The sequence below is a fragment of the Thalassophryne amazonica genome, chromosome 8, assembly GCF_902500255.1.
Source record: "Thalassophryne amazonica chromosome 8, fThaAma1.1, whole genome shotgun sequence".
NCBI classification, from domain to species: domain Eukaryota; kingdom Metazoa; phylum Chordata; class Actinopteri; order Batrachoidiformes; family Batrachoididae; genus Thalassophryne; species Thalassophryne amazonica.
In genome coordinates this window covers 2,562,828-2,580,033 of record NC_047110.1, presented here as the reverse complement: position 1 = coordinate 2,580,033, position 17,206 = coordinate 2,562,828, and the positions used below count along the sequence as shown (strand labels likewise).

Here is a 17,206-nt window from a genome sequence, read left to right as displayed (position 1 = left end):
TACATGATGTGTTTTTATGTTAGGTACAACAAATTTAGAGGGTGAGACTTGAAGTTTTTTGAAATTTTTTTTTGACTATTTTTATGGACCACCCTAAGGGGCTAACACCAAACCACACCAGCGACTATGGCAAACTATGAAGACACCTCGCTGACAGCCTGTACAACCCCCCCCCCCCCCCCCGCAACTCTGCATCATAACTGCTAAAAGAAAAATAATAATAATAATAATAATAATAATAATGATAATAAAGATACAAAAAGGGGAGATAAGAAATAATATTAATCTGTATTTCTTATGTAGTAACTAATAATATGCTTACCACGAATTAACCCCTTAAAATAATTAACCCCTTTTAAGGAACACTACTCTAAAGACTAGATGAGAATCAGTTAAATGTATAGACCTGTATCAAGTACACAAAATAAAGTATCTACCAAGTATGATAATTAAACTCCGCAGTAAAAAACAAACAAACAAAAACAGAAAATAATAAATATAATAAATACAAAGAGAATCTAGCCAAAAGTACAGATATTATAAAATACATGAGAAATCTAAATTGCACAATGTGATGTCCTGTGATATGATACAATTACCTATACTGCATGGCTGTGGAGGAAGTACAGTTAGTTCTAAAGAAAATCCTCTTCAGGTGTAGAGAATAGAATGATTTTTCCATTATGTAGAATCCTCATCTTGCATGGATGCAGGTGAAATCCCTCAATGAATTTTTTCTTCACTGTGTTGAATGGGCTCCATGTCTGTTCATGGTTTCTGCGGAGAAAGCAACATGTTAGCAGCATGGGGAGGTGATGGTCTAGTGGATAAGCATTTGGCTTGAGACCAGAGGATCCTTGGTTCAAATCCCAGCCTGATGGGAAAATCACTAAGGGCCCTTGGGCAAGGTCCTTAAACCCCTAATTGCTCCTGGTGTGTAGTGAGCACCTTGTATGGCAGCAGCCTCACATCAAGGTGAATGTGAGGCATTATTGTAAAGTGCTTTGAGCATCTGATGCAGATGGAAAAGCACTATATAAATGCAGTCCATTTACCATCAGAAGTAATGTTTTTAGGTCTTTGAGAGCCACAGAGCCATGATCCAGTGCCTCAGTGTTCGATAGAAACCTGCTTAGACATCATGTTGACCTGGTTATAAGCACCAATATGTAGAACTTTTGTCAAATTTTGCGAAAATGCGGGGGAGCCTCCACACTATGCTGCCATGCTGATTAGTGATTCCACGGCACCCCACTTTCTGCACACATGAATGAGGTCACGCCTTTCCCCTTATAAGGAAATTGTATAAAGCTGCCAATGAAGTAAATGTATAAAGTAACTAAAAAGTAACAAATAAAATAATTTTTCAAAGTAAATGTGGCAGCACTGCTGCCAACACATGTGCATCGCAGTGCCATGTTGAGAGAGGATGTTCTTCATGGCACAATATGTGTCCTCCAGCTGTGAGTTGCTCTGGACAGGGGGCGTGTCACTTGCAAGCTGGTGGAGCTGACCGCTGTGGCATTGCAACTCACAGCTGGAGAACACATATCGTGCCATGAAGAACATCACCTCTCAACATGCCACCAAGATACACGTGTGGGCATGCACTCCTGACTTTCATTGTTCTTATAATGTTCTGTGGTCCTTACACATTTTCATCAATTTATGTACATTTGTCCAACAATTAATTGCTTCTGCTGCTGTGTGAGCATGATGTGGTATCATAGCTCTCACATGGTCGCACGGTGTTCATGCACATGCACACTCGTGCACAAAACCGTTACCGCAGGATTGTACAGCATCCCTACATGGCTGTCTGACCGTCTGTCCCTTCCGACAGATGAAATTTTTCAAGGTTCACCAATTCGATTTTATTTTTGGCCTGTTTCAGCCTCATTTGCCCAATTGTTATGTGTGAAGGGATCAATACAGAAACACACAACATAGTTCAGTGCATCATCTATAAGTGCAACAGGATCCTTGTCACCAAATACTACAGGCATGACACAGTCACTTGTCACCAAATACTACAGGCATGAAACACTCACTTGTCACCAAATACTACAGTCATGACCCACTCACCTTCACCAAATACTACAGGCATGAAACACTCACTTGTCACCAAATACTACAGTCATGACCCACTCACCTTCACCAAATATTACAGGCATGACACACTCACTTGTCACCAAATACTACAGGCATGACACAGTCACTTGTCACCAAATACTACAGGCATGAAACACTCACTTGTCACCAAATACTACAGTCATGACCCACTCACCTTCACCAAATACTACAGGCATGACACAGTCACTTGTCACCAAATACTACAGGCATGAAAGACTCACTTGTCACCAAATACTACAGGCATGACCCACTCACCTTCACCAAATACTACAGGCATGAAACACTCACTTGTCACCAAAATGCAACTGGCATGACCCACTCACCTTCACCAAATACTACAGGCATGACACACTCACTTGTCACCAAATACTACAGGCATGACACACTCACCTTCACCAAATACTACAGGCATGAAACACTCACTTGTCACCAAATACTACAGGCATGACCCACTCACCTTCACCAAATACTACAGGCATGAAACACTCACTTGTCACCAAAATGCAACTGGCATGACCCACTCACCTTCACCAAATACTACAGGCATGACACACTCACTTGTCACCAAATACTACAGGCATGACCCACTCACCTTCACCAAATACTACAGGCATGAAACACTCACTTGTCACCAAAATGCAACTGGCATGACCCACTCACCTTCACCAAATACTACAGGCATGACACACTCACTTGTCACCAAATACTACAGGCATGACACAGTCACTTGTCACCAAATACTACAAGCACTTGTCACCAAATACTACAGTCATGACCCACTCACCTTCACCAAATACTACAGGCATGAAACACTCACTTGTCACCAAATACTACAATCATGACCCACTCACCTTCACCAAATATTACAGGCATGACACACTCACTTGTCACCAAATACTACAGGCATGACACAGTCACTTGTCACCAAATACTACAGGCATGAAACACTCACTTGTCACCAAATACTACAGTCATGACCCACTCACCTTCACCAAATACTACAGGCATGACACAGTCACTTGTCACCAAATACTACAGGCATGAAAGACTCACTTGTCACCAAATACTACAGGCATGACCCACTCACCTTCACCAAATACTACAGGCATGAAACACTCACTTGTCACCAAAATGCAACTGGCATGACCCACTCACCTTCACCAAATACTACAGGCATGACACACTCACTTGTCACCAAATACTACAGGCATGACACAGTCACTTGTCACCAAATACTACAAGCATGAAACACTCACTTGTCACCAAAATGCAACTGGCATGACCCACTCACCTTCACCAAATACTACAGGCATGAAACACTCACTTGTCACCAAATACGATAGGCATGACACACTCACCTTCACCAAATACTGTAGGGATGAAAAACTTCTCTTTCACCAAATACTACTGACATGACACACTGACCTTCACCAAATACTACAGGCCTGAAACACTCACTTGTCACCACAATACTACTGGCATGAAACACTCATTTGTCACCAAATACTACTGACATGACACACTCACCTTCATCAAATACCACAGGCATGAAACACTCACTTGTCATCAAAATACTACTGGCATGACACACTCACCTTCATCAAATACTACAGGCATGACACACTCACTTGTCACCAAAATGCTACTGGCATGACACACTCACCTTCACCAAATTCTACAGGCATGAAAGACTCACTTGTCACCAAAATACTACAGGCATGACACACTCACCTTCACCAAATACTACAGGCATGAAACACTCACTTGTCACCAAATACTACAGGCATGACACAGTCACTTGTAACCAAATACTACAGGCATGACACAGTCACTTGTCACCAAATACTACAAGCATGAAACACTCACTTGTCACCAAAATGCAACTGGCATGACATACTCACCTTCACAAAATACTACAGGCATGACACACTCACTTGTCCCCAAAATACTACTGGCATGACACACTCACTTGTCACCAAATACTACAGGCATGACACACTCACTTGTCACCAAATACAACAGGCGTTACACACTCACTTGTCACCAAATACTGCTGGCATGACACACTCACTTGTCACAAAATACTACTGGCATGACACACTCACCTTCACCAAATACTACAGGCATGAAACATTCACTTGTCACCAAATACTGCTGGCATGACACACTCACTTGTCACAAAATACTACAGGCATGACACACTCACCTTCACCAAATACTACAGGCATGAAACAGTCACTTGTCACCAAATACTACCAGCATGACACACTCTCTTGTCACCAAATATTACAGGCATGACACACTCACTTGTCACCAAATACTACAGGCATGACACAGTCACTTGTCACCAAATACTACAGGCATGAAAGACTCACTTGTCACCAAATACTACAGGCATGACCCACTCACCTTCACCAAATACTACAGGCATGAAACACTCACTTGTCACCAAAATGCAACTGGCATGACCCACTCACCTTCACCAAATACTACAGGCATGACACACTCACTTGTCACCAAATACTACAGGCATGACACAGTCACCTTCACCAAATACTGTAGGGATGAAAAACTTATCTTTCACCAAATACTACTGACATGACACACTGACCTTCACCAAATACTACAGGCCTGAAACACTCACTTGTCACCACAATACTACTGGCATGAAACACTCATTTGTCACCAAATACTACTGACATGACACACTCACCTTCATCAAATACCACAGGCATGAAACACTCACTTGTCATCAAAATACTACTGGCATGACACACTCACCTTCATCAAATACTACAGGCATGGCACACTCACTTGTCACCAAAATGCTACTGGCATGACACACTCACCTTCACCAAATTCTACAGGCATGAAAGACTCACTTGTCACCAAAATACTACTGGCATGACACACTCACCTTCATCAAATACCACAGGCATGAAACACTCACTTGTCATCAAAATACTACTGGCATGACACACTCACCTTCATCAAATACTACAGGCATGACACACTCACTTGTCACAAAATACTACTGGCATGACACACTCACCTTCACCAAATACTAGAGGCATGACACACTCACTTGTCACCAAATATTACAGGCATGACACACTCACTTGTCACCAAATACTACAGGCATGAAACAGTCACTTGTCACCAAATACTACCAGCATGACACACTCACTTGTCACCAAATATTACAGGCATGACACACTCACTTGTCACCAAATACTACAGGCATGACACAGTCACTTGTCACCAAATACTACAGGCATGAAAGACTCACTTGTCACCAAATACTACAGGCATGACCCACTCACCTTCACCAAATACTACAGGCATGAAACACTCACTTGTCACCAAAATGCAACTGGCATGACCCACTCACCTTCACCAAATACTACAGGCATGACACACTCACTTGTCACCAAATACTACAGGCATGACACAGTCACTTGTCACCAAATACTACAGGCATGACCCACTCACCTTCACCAAATACTACAGGCATGAAACACTCACTTGTCACCAAAATGCAACTGGCATGACCCACTCACCTTCACCAAATACTACAGGCATGACACAGTCACTTGTCACCAAATACTACAAGCATGAAACACTCACTTGTCACCAAAATGCAACTGGCATGACCCACTCACCTTCACCAAATACTACAGGCATGAAACACTCACTTGTCACCAAATACGACAGGCATGACACACTCACCTTCACCAAATACTGTAGGGATGAAAAACTTATCTTTCACCAAATACTACTGACATGACACACTGACCTTCACCAAATACTACAGGCCTGAAACACTCACTTGTCACCACAATACTACTGGCATGAAACACTCATTTGTCACCAAATACTACTGACATGACACACTCACCTTCATCAAATACCACAGGCATGAAACACTCACTTGTCATCAAAATACTACTGGCATGACACACTCACCTTCATCAAATACTACAGGCATGGCACACTCACTTGTCACCAAAATGCTACTGGCATGACACACTCACCTTCACCAAATTCTACAGGCATGAAAGACTCACTTGTCACCAAAATACTACTGGCATGACACACTCACCTTCATCAAATACCACAGGCATGAAACACTCACTTGTCATCAAAATACTACTGGCATGACACACTCACCTTCATCAAATACTACAGGCATGACACACTCACTTGTCACCAAAATGCTACTGGCATGACACACTCACCTTCACCAAATTCTACAGGCATGAAACACTCACTTGTCACCAAAATACTACTGGCATGACACACTCACCTTCACCAAATACTACAGGCATGAAACACTCACTTGTCACCAAAATGCTACTGGCATGACACACTCACCTTCACCAAATTCTACAGGCATGAAAGACTCACTTGTCCTCAAAATGCTACTGGCATGACATACTTATCTGTCGCCAAATACTACAGGCATGTAACACTTATCTGTCTCTAAATGCTACTAGCATGACACACTCACGTTCACCAAATACTACAGGCAGGAAACACTCATCTGTCACCAAATACTACAGGCATGAAACACTCACCTTCACCAAATACTATAGGGATGAAAACCTTATCTGTCACCAAATACTACTAGCATGACACACTCACCTTCACCATATACGACAGGCAGGAAACACTCACATTCACCAAATACTACAGGCAGGAAATACTCATCTTGTTGGGAAAGTGTAGTGACACGGACCCACAACAGGGGGCGTAAATGAGTGGACAATAGATGAGCAACAAATACAACACTTTACTGTTGTGAAAAATGCACAATAAGAATACAGACAAATGCAGAATTTGGATCACAATGAAAATATACAAGGTGATGTGTGGGTAGGCTCGAGGATAGGAGACGTCCGTCCCGAGAAGAACGGATCCCACACAATTTCCACTGCCACCGAACCCGAAGGATACTGGAGCCGCCAAGTCCCGAGTCCCCAGGTGGTCACCGTCTCCGACTGTCGGATCTGGTACTGCTGGCAGGAAGCAGAAGAACAGATGTGATGAGTGTGTGACAATACACTCAGTAAACAGTCAGCAAGTCGTTATTCCAGGTGGGAAACAACACCCCCACCTTTAACACCAAACACAGTTGTGCAGAGCCAAAGAGCTACTTATTGTTTTGGCGTGAAGGTGAAGAACGTCACTCCTTCACGGAACCAGAAAATGCAGCACCCAGCTGACAGCAGCTACAGCAACTCCTGCAAACACTCAGAAAAGGAATCACGTGTGTAACGGCACAGTCAAACGGCTGAGAGTTTACCGTAGAGGTAGACAATATCTCGGTGACGAGGTGGAGATGTCGTCCAGCTTTTGTGTGTGTGGTTGATGACCTGGTGATTGGTGACAGCTGTCATAGTTGATGAGTGACAGCTGTCACCCCGGCTGTTCATGTGAGGCAGCAGCACCCTCTCGTGCCTGAAGCCCGCATTTCAGGCAGGGCGCCCTTTGGTAGTGGGCCAGCAGTACCTCCTCTTCAGCGGCCCACACAACACATCTGTCACCAGAATACTACTGGCATGACACACTCATCTGTCACCAAATACTATTGGCATGAAACACTTATCTGTCACCAAATACACCTGACATGACACACTCACCTTCACCAAATACTACAGGCATGAAACACTCATCTGTCACCAAATACTACAGGCAGGAAACATTCATCTATCATCAGATATTATAGGTATGAAACACTCCCCTGTCACCGAATACTACAGGCGTCACACTCATCTGTCGCCAAATACTACTGGCATGGCATACCCATCTGTCACCAAATACTACTAGTCAGTCAGTACTATTAGCATGACACACTCACCTTAACCAAAATACTACAGGCATGAAACACTCACCTGTCACCAAATACACCTGACATGACACACTCACCTTCACCAAATACTACAGGCAGGAAACACTCACCTGTCACCAAATACTACAAGCATGAAACACACACCTGTCACCAAATACTACAAGCATGAAACACACACCTGTCACTCAATACTACTAGCATGACACACTCACCTTCACCAAATAATACAAGCATGACACACTCATCTGTCACCAAATACTACAGGCATGAAACACTCACTTGTCTACAAAATACTACTGGCATGACATACTCATCTGTCGCCAAATACTACAGGCATGAAACACTCTCGTGTCACCAAATACTATAGGCATGACACACTCATCTGTCCCGGCTTGTCGGGATGGCGATGGTAGAAATTGGCCAGGAGGGCCGGATCCAGGATGAAGCACCTCTTCACCCAGGAGCGTTCTTCGGGTCCATAACCCTCCCAGTTCCCAGTCCACCAAGTACTGGAAACCCCGGCCCTTCCTGCGGATGTCCAGAAGCCGACGCATAGTCCAAGCCAGCTCCCCGTCAATGATCCGGGCACGAGGCGGCGCCGGTCCGGGAGCACAGAGGGGTGAGGTGTAATAGGGTTTCAACCTGGAGACATGGAAAACCGGGTGGATCCTCAGTGAAGCTGGGAGCTGTAGCTTCACTGCGGCAGGACTGATGACCTTGAGGATCTTAAATGGTCCAATGTATCTGTCTTTTAGTTTTGGGGAGTCCACTTGTAGAGGAACGTCTTTCGTGGAAAGCCATAACTCCTGCCTGGGCTGGTATGCATGGGCCGGGGAATGCCGGCGATCTGCATGGGCTTTGGCCCTCATCCAGGCTTTCACCAAGGCAGAACGGGCGGTGCTCCACACCCGACGGCACCTCCGCAGGTGGGCCTGGACTGAGGGCACACCGACCTCTCCCTCCACCACAGTAAACAATGGGGGCTGGTACCCCAGACACACCTCAAACGGGGAGAGGCCGGTGGCAGAGGACACCTGGCTGTTATGCGCGTACTCGATCCAGGCCAGATGTTCACTCCAGGCCGTCGGGTGCACGGATGTCACACAGCGCAGGGCTTGCTCCAGTTCTTGGTTGGCCCGTTCTGCCTGTCCGTTGGTCTGCAGGTGATACCCGGATGAGAGGCTCACGGTGGCCCCCAGTTCTCGGCAGAAACTCTTCCAGACTTGAGAGGAGAACTGGGGACCACGATCTGAGACAATGTCTGTTGGTATCCCATGCAGACGCACAACGTGGTGGACCAGGAGGTCTGCTGTCTCCTGGGCCGTAGGGAGCTTTGGGAGGGCCACGAAGTGGGCCGCCTTGGAGAATCGGTCCACTATCTTGAGGATGGTAGTCATGTCCCGGGACGGCAGGAGGCCCGTGACGAAGTCCAGGCCGATGTGGGACCAGGGGCGATGGGGCACAGCTAATGGTTGGAGGAGTCCCTGTGCCTGTTGGTGGTCAGCTTTTCACCTGGTGCAGGTGGTGCAGGCCTGGACATAGTCCCGGACGTCTGCTTCCATGGACGCCCACCAGAAGCGCTGCCGGACCACTGCCATGGTCCTTACCACCACCGGATGGCAGGAGAGTTTGGAACTGTGACAGAAGTCCAGGACGGCAGCTCTGGCCTCTGGTGGAACATAGAGGCGGTTCTTCGGTCCATTACCTGAGTCCGGGTCCCGTGCCAGGGCCTCCCGGACGGTCTTCTCCACGTCCCAGGTGAGGGTGGCCATGATAGTGGACTCAGGTAGGATGGATTCCGGCAGATCTGACAGCTCGGTTTTGACTTCGACTTCGTGAAACCGGGACAGAGCATCCGATCTTTGGTTCTTGGTCCCGGGGCGGTAGGTGATCCGGAAGTTAAAACGCCCAAAGAACAATGACCAGCGGGCTTGCCTGGGGTTCAGCCGCTTGGCGGTCCTGATATACTCCAGGTTCCGGTGGTCCGTGAAAACCGTAAATGGTACCGTGGCTCCCTCTAACAGATGTCTCCACTCCTCAAGAGCCTCTTTCACCGCGAGGAGTATCCAATTGCCCACGTCACAGTTCCGCTCAGCTGGGGTCAACCTGCGTGAAAAATAGGCACAAGGATGGAGAATCTGATCGGACTCGCCGCTCTGGGACAGCACGGCTCCTATCCCTGAGTCAGAGGCATCCACTTCTACCACAAACTGGCGGCTAGGATCGGGCTGCACCAGAACTGGTGCAGTCGAAAACCGGCGTTTCAACTCCTTAAACGCGGCCTCGCACTGATCCAACCAGGTAAATGGTACTTTGGAGGAGGTCAGAGCTGTCGGAACCGAGGATCCTAGACATTCCCGGTGACAGGTTTCGCTCCACTGAGCCACAACCCCAGACGGCCAATCAATCCGGGGATTGTGTTTGATCATCCAAGGGAAGTCCAAAATCACGCGAGAGGTAGAAGGAGTCACAAAAAACTCAATCTCCTCCCGATGATTACCAGACACTATCAGAGTTACTGGCAGTGTCTTGTGTGTGATTAAAGGGAGAAGGGTGCCATCTAGTGCCCGCATCTTCAATGGCGAAGGAAGCGCCACCAGAGGGAGACCTACCTCCCTAGCCCATCTGCTGTCCAGCAGATTCCCTTCTGACCCCGTGTCCACCAGTGCAGGGGCCTGAAGGGTTAGATCCCCACTCAGGATCGTAACTGGGAGTCGTGCAGAAAGACGGGTTTGTCCCACGTGAATTTCTTGGCCCACCCTTAGCCCAGTTTCTAAGAGCGGGCGTTGGTGTTTAACCGTTTGGGGCAGTCTCTCTGCTGATGTTCGTTTGAGCCGCAGATAAAGCACTCTCCGCGGACCAGTCTCCTTTGTCTGTTAGTGGCTCTGACTTTAGCCCTGCTCGTGTCCATAGCATCGTCAGCAGGGGGAGCTGTCGCCAAACGGAGCGCTGAGGCAGTGGAGTGTGGGGACGGCGGTACCTTTTCAGATCCGGAAGGGAGAGGGACGGCGCGTACCCGACCACGCCCTTCGTCTCGCTCCCGACGGCGTTCGTCTAACCGATTGTCTAATCGTATGACCAGATCAAAAAGCCCATCTAAATCCCGCGGCTCATCCTTAGCCACCAGATGCTCCTTCAGGACTGACGACAGTCCGTTTACAAAGGCGGCGCGGAGTGCAGCGGTATTCCAGCCTGACCTCACAGCCGTGATGCGGAAGTCGACCGCATACTCAGCTGCACTCCGACGCCCCTGTCTCATTGACAGCAGCACTGTTGAAGCAGTCTCGCCTCTGTTTGGGTGATCAAATACTGTTCTGAACTCCCTCACAAACCCAGTATAAGAGGTAAAGAGCCGTGAATTCTGCTCCTAGAGTGCCGTAGCCCAGGCGCGTGCCTCACCTCGAAGCAAATTAATCACATAAGCCACCCTACTGGCATCAGACGCGTACATCACGGGACGCTGTGAAAAGACGAGCGAACACTGCATTAAAAAGTCCGCGCACGTCTCCACACAATCCCCGTTCGGCTCTGGGGGACTTATGTATGCTTCACGGGATGGTGGGGAGGGTCGTTGAATGACCAGTGGAATGTCTATATTCGGCACCGGGTCAGCAGGAGGAGCTGCAGCAGCGCCCTGAGCGCGTGCTTCCATCTGCGCGGTGAGACCCTCCATCCGACGATTGAGGATGACGTTCTGCTCGGTCATTAGATCCAACCGGGCAGTAAAGGCGGTGAGGATTTGCTGCAACTCACCTAACACGCCTCCTGCAGACGCCTGTGCACCCTGCTCTTCCATTGGCTGTTCAACAGATGGTTGACGCTCCTCGGGATCCATGACGATGGCCGAGATATCCTGTTGGGAAAGTGTAGTGACACGGACCCACAACAGGGGGCGTAAATGAACGGACAATAGATGAGCCAAAAATACAACACTTTACTGTTGTGAAAAATGCACAACGAGAATACAGACAAATGCAGAATTTGGATCACAATCAAAATATACAAGGTGATGTGTGGGTAGGCTCGAGGATAGGAGACGCCCGTCCCGAGAAGAACCGGATCACACACGATTTCCACTGCCACCGAACCCGAAGGATACTGGAGCCGCCAAGTCCCGAGTCCCCAGGTGGTCACCGTCTCCGACTGTCGGATCTGGTACTGCTGGCAGGAAGCAGAAGAACAGATGTGATGAGTGTGTGACAATACACTCAGTAAACAGTCAGCAAGTCGTTATTCCAGGTGGGAAACAACACCTCCACCTTTAACACAGAACACAGTTGTGCAGAGCCAAAGAGCTACTTATTGTTTTGGCGTGAAGGTGAAGAACGTCACTCCTTCACGGAACCAGAAAATGCAGCACCCAGCTGACAGCAGCTACAGCAACTCCTGCAAACACTCAGAAAAGGAATCACGTGCGTAACGGCACAGTCAAACGGCTGAGAGTTTACCGTAGAGGTAGACGATATCTCGGCGACGAGGTGGAGATGTCGTCTGGCTTTTGTGTGTGTGGTTGATGACCTGGTGATTGGTGACAGCTGTCATAGTTGATGAGTGACAGCTGTCACCCCGGCTGTTCTTGTGAGGCGGCAGCGCCCTCTCGCGCCTGAAGTCCGCACTTCAGGCAGGGCGCCCTTTGGTAGTGGGCCAGCAGTACCTCCTCTTCAGCGGCCCACACAACACATCTGTCACCAAAATACTACTGGCATGACACACTCATCTGTCACCAAATACTATTGGTATGAAACACTTATCTGTCACGAAATACTACTTGCATGACACACTCACCTTTACCAAATACTATGGGCTTGAAACACTCACCTTTCACCAAATACACCTGACATGACACACTAACCTTCACCAAATACTACAGGCATGAAACACTCATCTGTCACCAAACACTACAGGCAGGAAACACTCATCTATCATCAGATATTATAGGTATGAAACACTCCCCTGTCACCGAATACTACAGGCGTCACACACTCATCTGTCGCCAAATACTACTGTCATGACATGCTCATCTGTCGCCAAATACTACAGGCATGACATACCCATCTGTCACCAAATACTACAGGTATGAAACACTCACTTCTCACCAAAATACTACTAGCATGACACACTCACCTTCACCAAATACTACAGGCAGAAAACACTCATCTGTCACCAAATACTACAGGCATGACACACTCACTTGTCCCCAAAATACTACTGGCATGACATACTCATCTGTCGCCAAATACTACAGGTATGAAACACTCACTTGTCACCAAAATACTACTAGCATGACACACTCACCTTCACCAAATACTACAGGCAGAAAACACTCATCTGTCACCCAATACTACAGGCATGACACACTCACTTGTCCCCAAAATACTACTAGCATGACACACTCACCTTCACCAAATACTACAGGCAGAAAACACTCATCTGTCGCCAAATACTACAGGCAAGACATACCCATCTGTCACCAAATACTACTAACATGAAGCACTCACCTGTCACTCAATGCTACTAGCATGACACACTCACCTTCACCAAAATACTACAGGCATGAAACACGCACCTGTCACCAAATACTACTGGCATGACACAACTTCACCAAATAATTCAGGCATGACACACTCATCTGTCGCCAAATACTACTGGCATGACATACTCATCTGTCGCCAAATACTACAGGTATGAAACACTCACTTGTCACCAACATACTACTAGCATGACACACTCACCTTCACCAAATACTACAGGCAGAAAACACTCATCTGTCGCCAAATACTACAGGCATGACATACCCATCTGTCACCAAATACTACTAACATGAAGCACTCACCTGTCACTCAATGCTACTAGCATGACACACTCACCTTCACCAAAATACTACAGGCATGAAACACGCACCTGTCACCAAATACTACAGGCATGACACAACTTCACCAAATAATTCAGGCATGACACACTCATCTGTCACCAAATACTACAGGCATGAAACACTCACTTGTCACCAAAATACTACTAGCATGACACACTCACCTTCACCAAATACTACAGGCAGAAAACACTCATCTGTCACCAAATACTACAGGCATGACACACTCACTTGTCCCCAAAATACTACTGGCATGACATACTCATCTGTCGCCAAATACTACAGGCATGACATACCCATCTGTCACCAAATACTACTAACATGAAGCACTCACCTGTCACTCAATGCTACTAGCATGACACACTCACTTTCACCAAAATACTACAGTCATGAAACATTCACCTGTCACCAAATACTACTGGCATGACACAACTTCACCAAATAATTCAGGCATGAAACACTCATCTGTCACCAAATACTACAAGCATGAAAAACTCACCTGTCTCTCAATACTACTCCCATGACACACTCACCTACACCAAATACTACAGGCATGAAACACTCACCTGTCACCAAATACTACAGGCATGAAACACTCACTTGTCACCAAATAATACAGGCATGACACACTCATCTGTCACCAAATACTACAGGCATGAAACAGTCACTTGTCACCAAAATACTACAAGCATGACACACTCATCTTCACCAAATACTACAGGCATGAAACAGTCACTTGTCACCAAAATATTACTGGCATGACACACTCATCTTCACCAAATACTACAGGCATGAAACAGTCACTTGTCCCCAAAATACTACTGGCATGACATACTCATCTGTCGCCAAATACTACAGGCAGAAAACACTCATCTGTCACCAAATACTACAGGCATGACACACTCACTTGTCCCCAAAATACTACTGGCATGACATACTCATCTGTCGCCAAATACTACAGGTATGAAACACTCACTTGTCACCAAAATACTACTAGCATGACACACTCACCTTCACCAAATACTACAGGCAGAAAACACTCATCTGTCACCAAATACTACAGGCATGACACACTCACTTGTCCCCAAAATACTACTAGCATGACACACTCACCTTCACCAAATACTACAGGCAGAAAACACTCGTCTGTCGCCAAATACTACAGGCATGACATACCCATCTGTCACCAAATACTACTAACATGAAGCACTCACCTGTCACTCAATGCTACTAGCATGACACACTCACCTTCACCAAAATACTACAGGCATGAAACACGCACCTGTCACCAAATACTACTGGCATGACACAACTTCACCAAATAATTCAGGCATGACACACTCATCTGTCGCCAAATACTACTGGCATGACATACTCACCTGTCGCCAAATACTACAGGTATGAAACACTCACTTGTCACCAAAATACTACTAGCATGACACACTCACCTTCACCAAATACTACAGGCAGAAAACACTCATCTGTCGCCAAATACTACAGGCATGACATACCCATCTGTCACCAAATACTACTAACATGAAGCACTCACCTGTCACTCAATGCTACTAGCATGACACACTCACCTTCACCAAAATACTACAGGCATGAAACACGCACCTGTCACCAAATACTACAGGCATGACACACTCATCTGTCACCAAATACTACAGGCATGAAACACTCACTTGTCACCAAAATACTACTAGCATGACACACTCACCTTCACCAAATACTACAGGCAGAAAACACTCATCTGTCACCAAATACTACAGGCATGACACACTCACTTGTCCCCAAAATACTACTGGCATGACATACTCATCTGTTGCCAAATACTACAGACATGACATACCCATCTGTCACCAAATACTACTAACATGAAGCACTCACCTGTCAGTCAATGCTACTAGCATGACACACTCACTTTCACCAAAATACTACAGTCATGAAACATTCACCTGTCACCAAATACTACTGGCATGACACAACTTCACCAAATAATTCAGGCATGAAACACTCATCTGTCACCAAATACTACAAGCATGAAAAACTCACCTGTCTCTCAATACTACTCCCATGACACACTCACCTACACCAAATACTACAGGCATGAAACACTCACCTGTCACCAAATACTACAGGCATGGAAAAACTCACTTGTCACCAAATAATACAGGCATGACACACTCATCTGTCACCAAATACTACAGGCATGAAACAGTCACTTGTCACCAAAATACTACAAGCATGACACACTCATCTTCACCAAATACTACAGGCATGAAACAGTCACTTGTCACCAAAATACTACAAGCATGACACACTCATCTTCACCAAATACTACAGGCATGAAACAGTCACTTGTCACCAAAATACTACAAGCATGACACACTCATCTTCACCAAATACTACAGGCATGAAACAGTCACTTGTCACCAAAATATTACTGGCATGACACACTCATCTTCACCAAATACTACAGGCATGAAACAGTCACTTGTCACCAAAATACTACTGGCATGACACACTCATCTGTCACCAAATACTACAGGCATGAAACACTCACCTGTCACCAAATACTACAGGCATGAAACACTCACTTGTCACCAAATAATACAGGCATGACACACTCATCTGTCACCAAATACTACAGGCATGAAACACTCACCTGTCACCAAATACTACAGGCATGAAACACTCACTTGTCACCAAATAATACAGGCATGACACACTCATCTTCACCAAATACTACAGGCATGAAACAGTCACTTGTCACCAAAATACTACTGGCATGACACACTCATCTGTCACCAAATACTACAGGCATGAAACAGTCACTTGTCACCAAAATACTACTGGCATGAAACACTTATCTGTCACCAAATTCTACAGGCATGACACACTCACCTTCACCAAATACTATAGGGACGAAACACTCCCCTGTCATCAAATACTACAGGCATGACGCACACATCTGGCACCAAATACTACTGGCATGAAACACTCACATGTCACTCAATACCACTAGCATGAAACATTCACCTTCACCAAATACTACAGGCATGAAACACTCACCTGTCACCAAATACTACTGCCATGACATACCCATCTGTCACCAGATACTACTAACATGAAACACTCACCTGTCACTCAATACCACTAGCATGAAACATTCACCTTCACCAAATACTACAGGCATGAAACACTCACCTGTCACCAAATACTACTGCCATGACATACCCATCTGTCACCAGATACTACTAACATGAAACACTCACATGTCACTCAATACCACTAGCATGAAACATTCACCTTCACCAAATACTACAGGCATGAAACACTCACCTGTCACC

General features: G+C 46.2%; 1 protein-coding gene across 1 annotated transcript in view; it reads left to right on the top strand.

The window, feature by feature from the left end:
• itga11b (integrin, alpha 11b) overlaps positions 1-17,206 on the top strand; it is a 267,605-nt gene that overhangs the window by 97,381 nt on the left and 153,018 nt on the right. The window contains exons 9-10 of the mRNA XM_034175778.1: positions 8,763-8,773; positions 9,325-9,376. Of these exons, the coding sequence (XP_034031669.1) occupies positions 8,763-8,773; positions 9,325-9,376 (63 nt within the window). The remainder of the gene's footprint in view (positions 1-8,762; positions 8,774-9,324; positions 9,377-17,206) is intronic.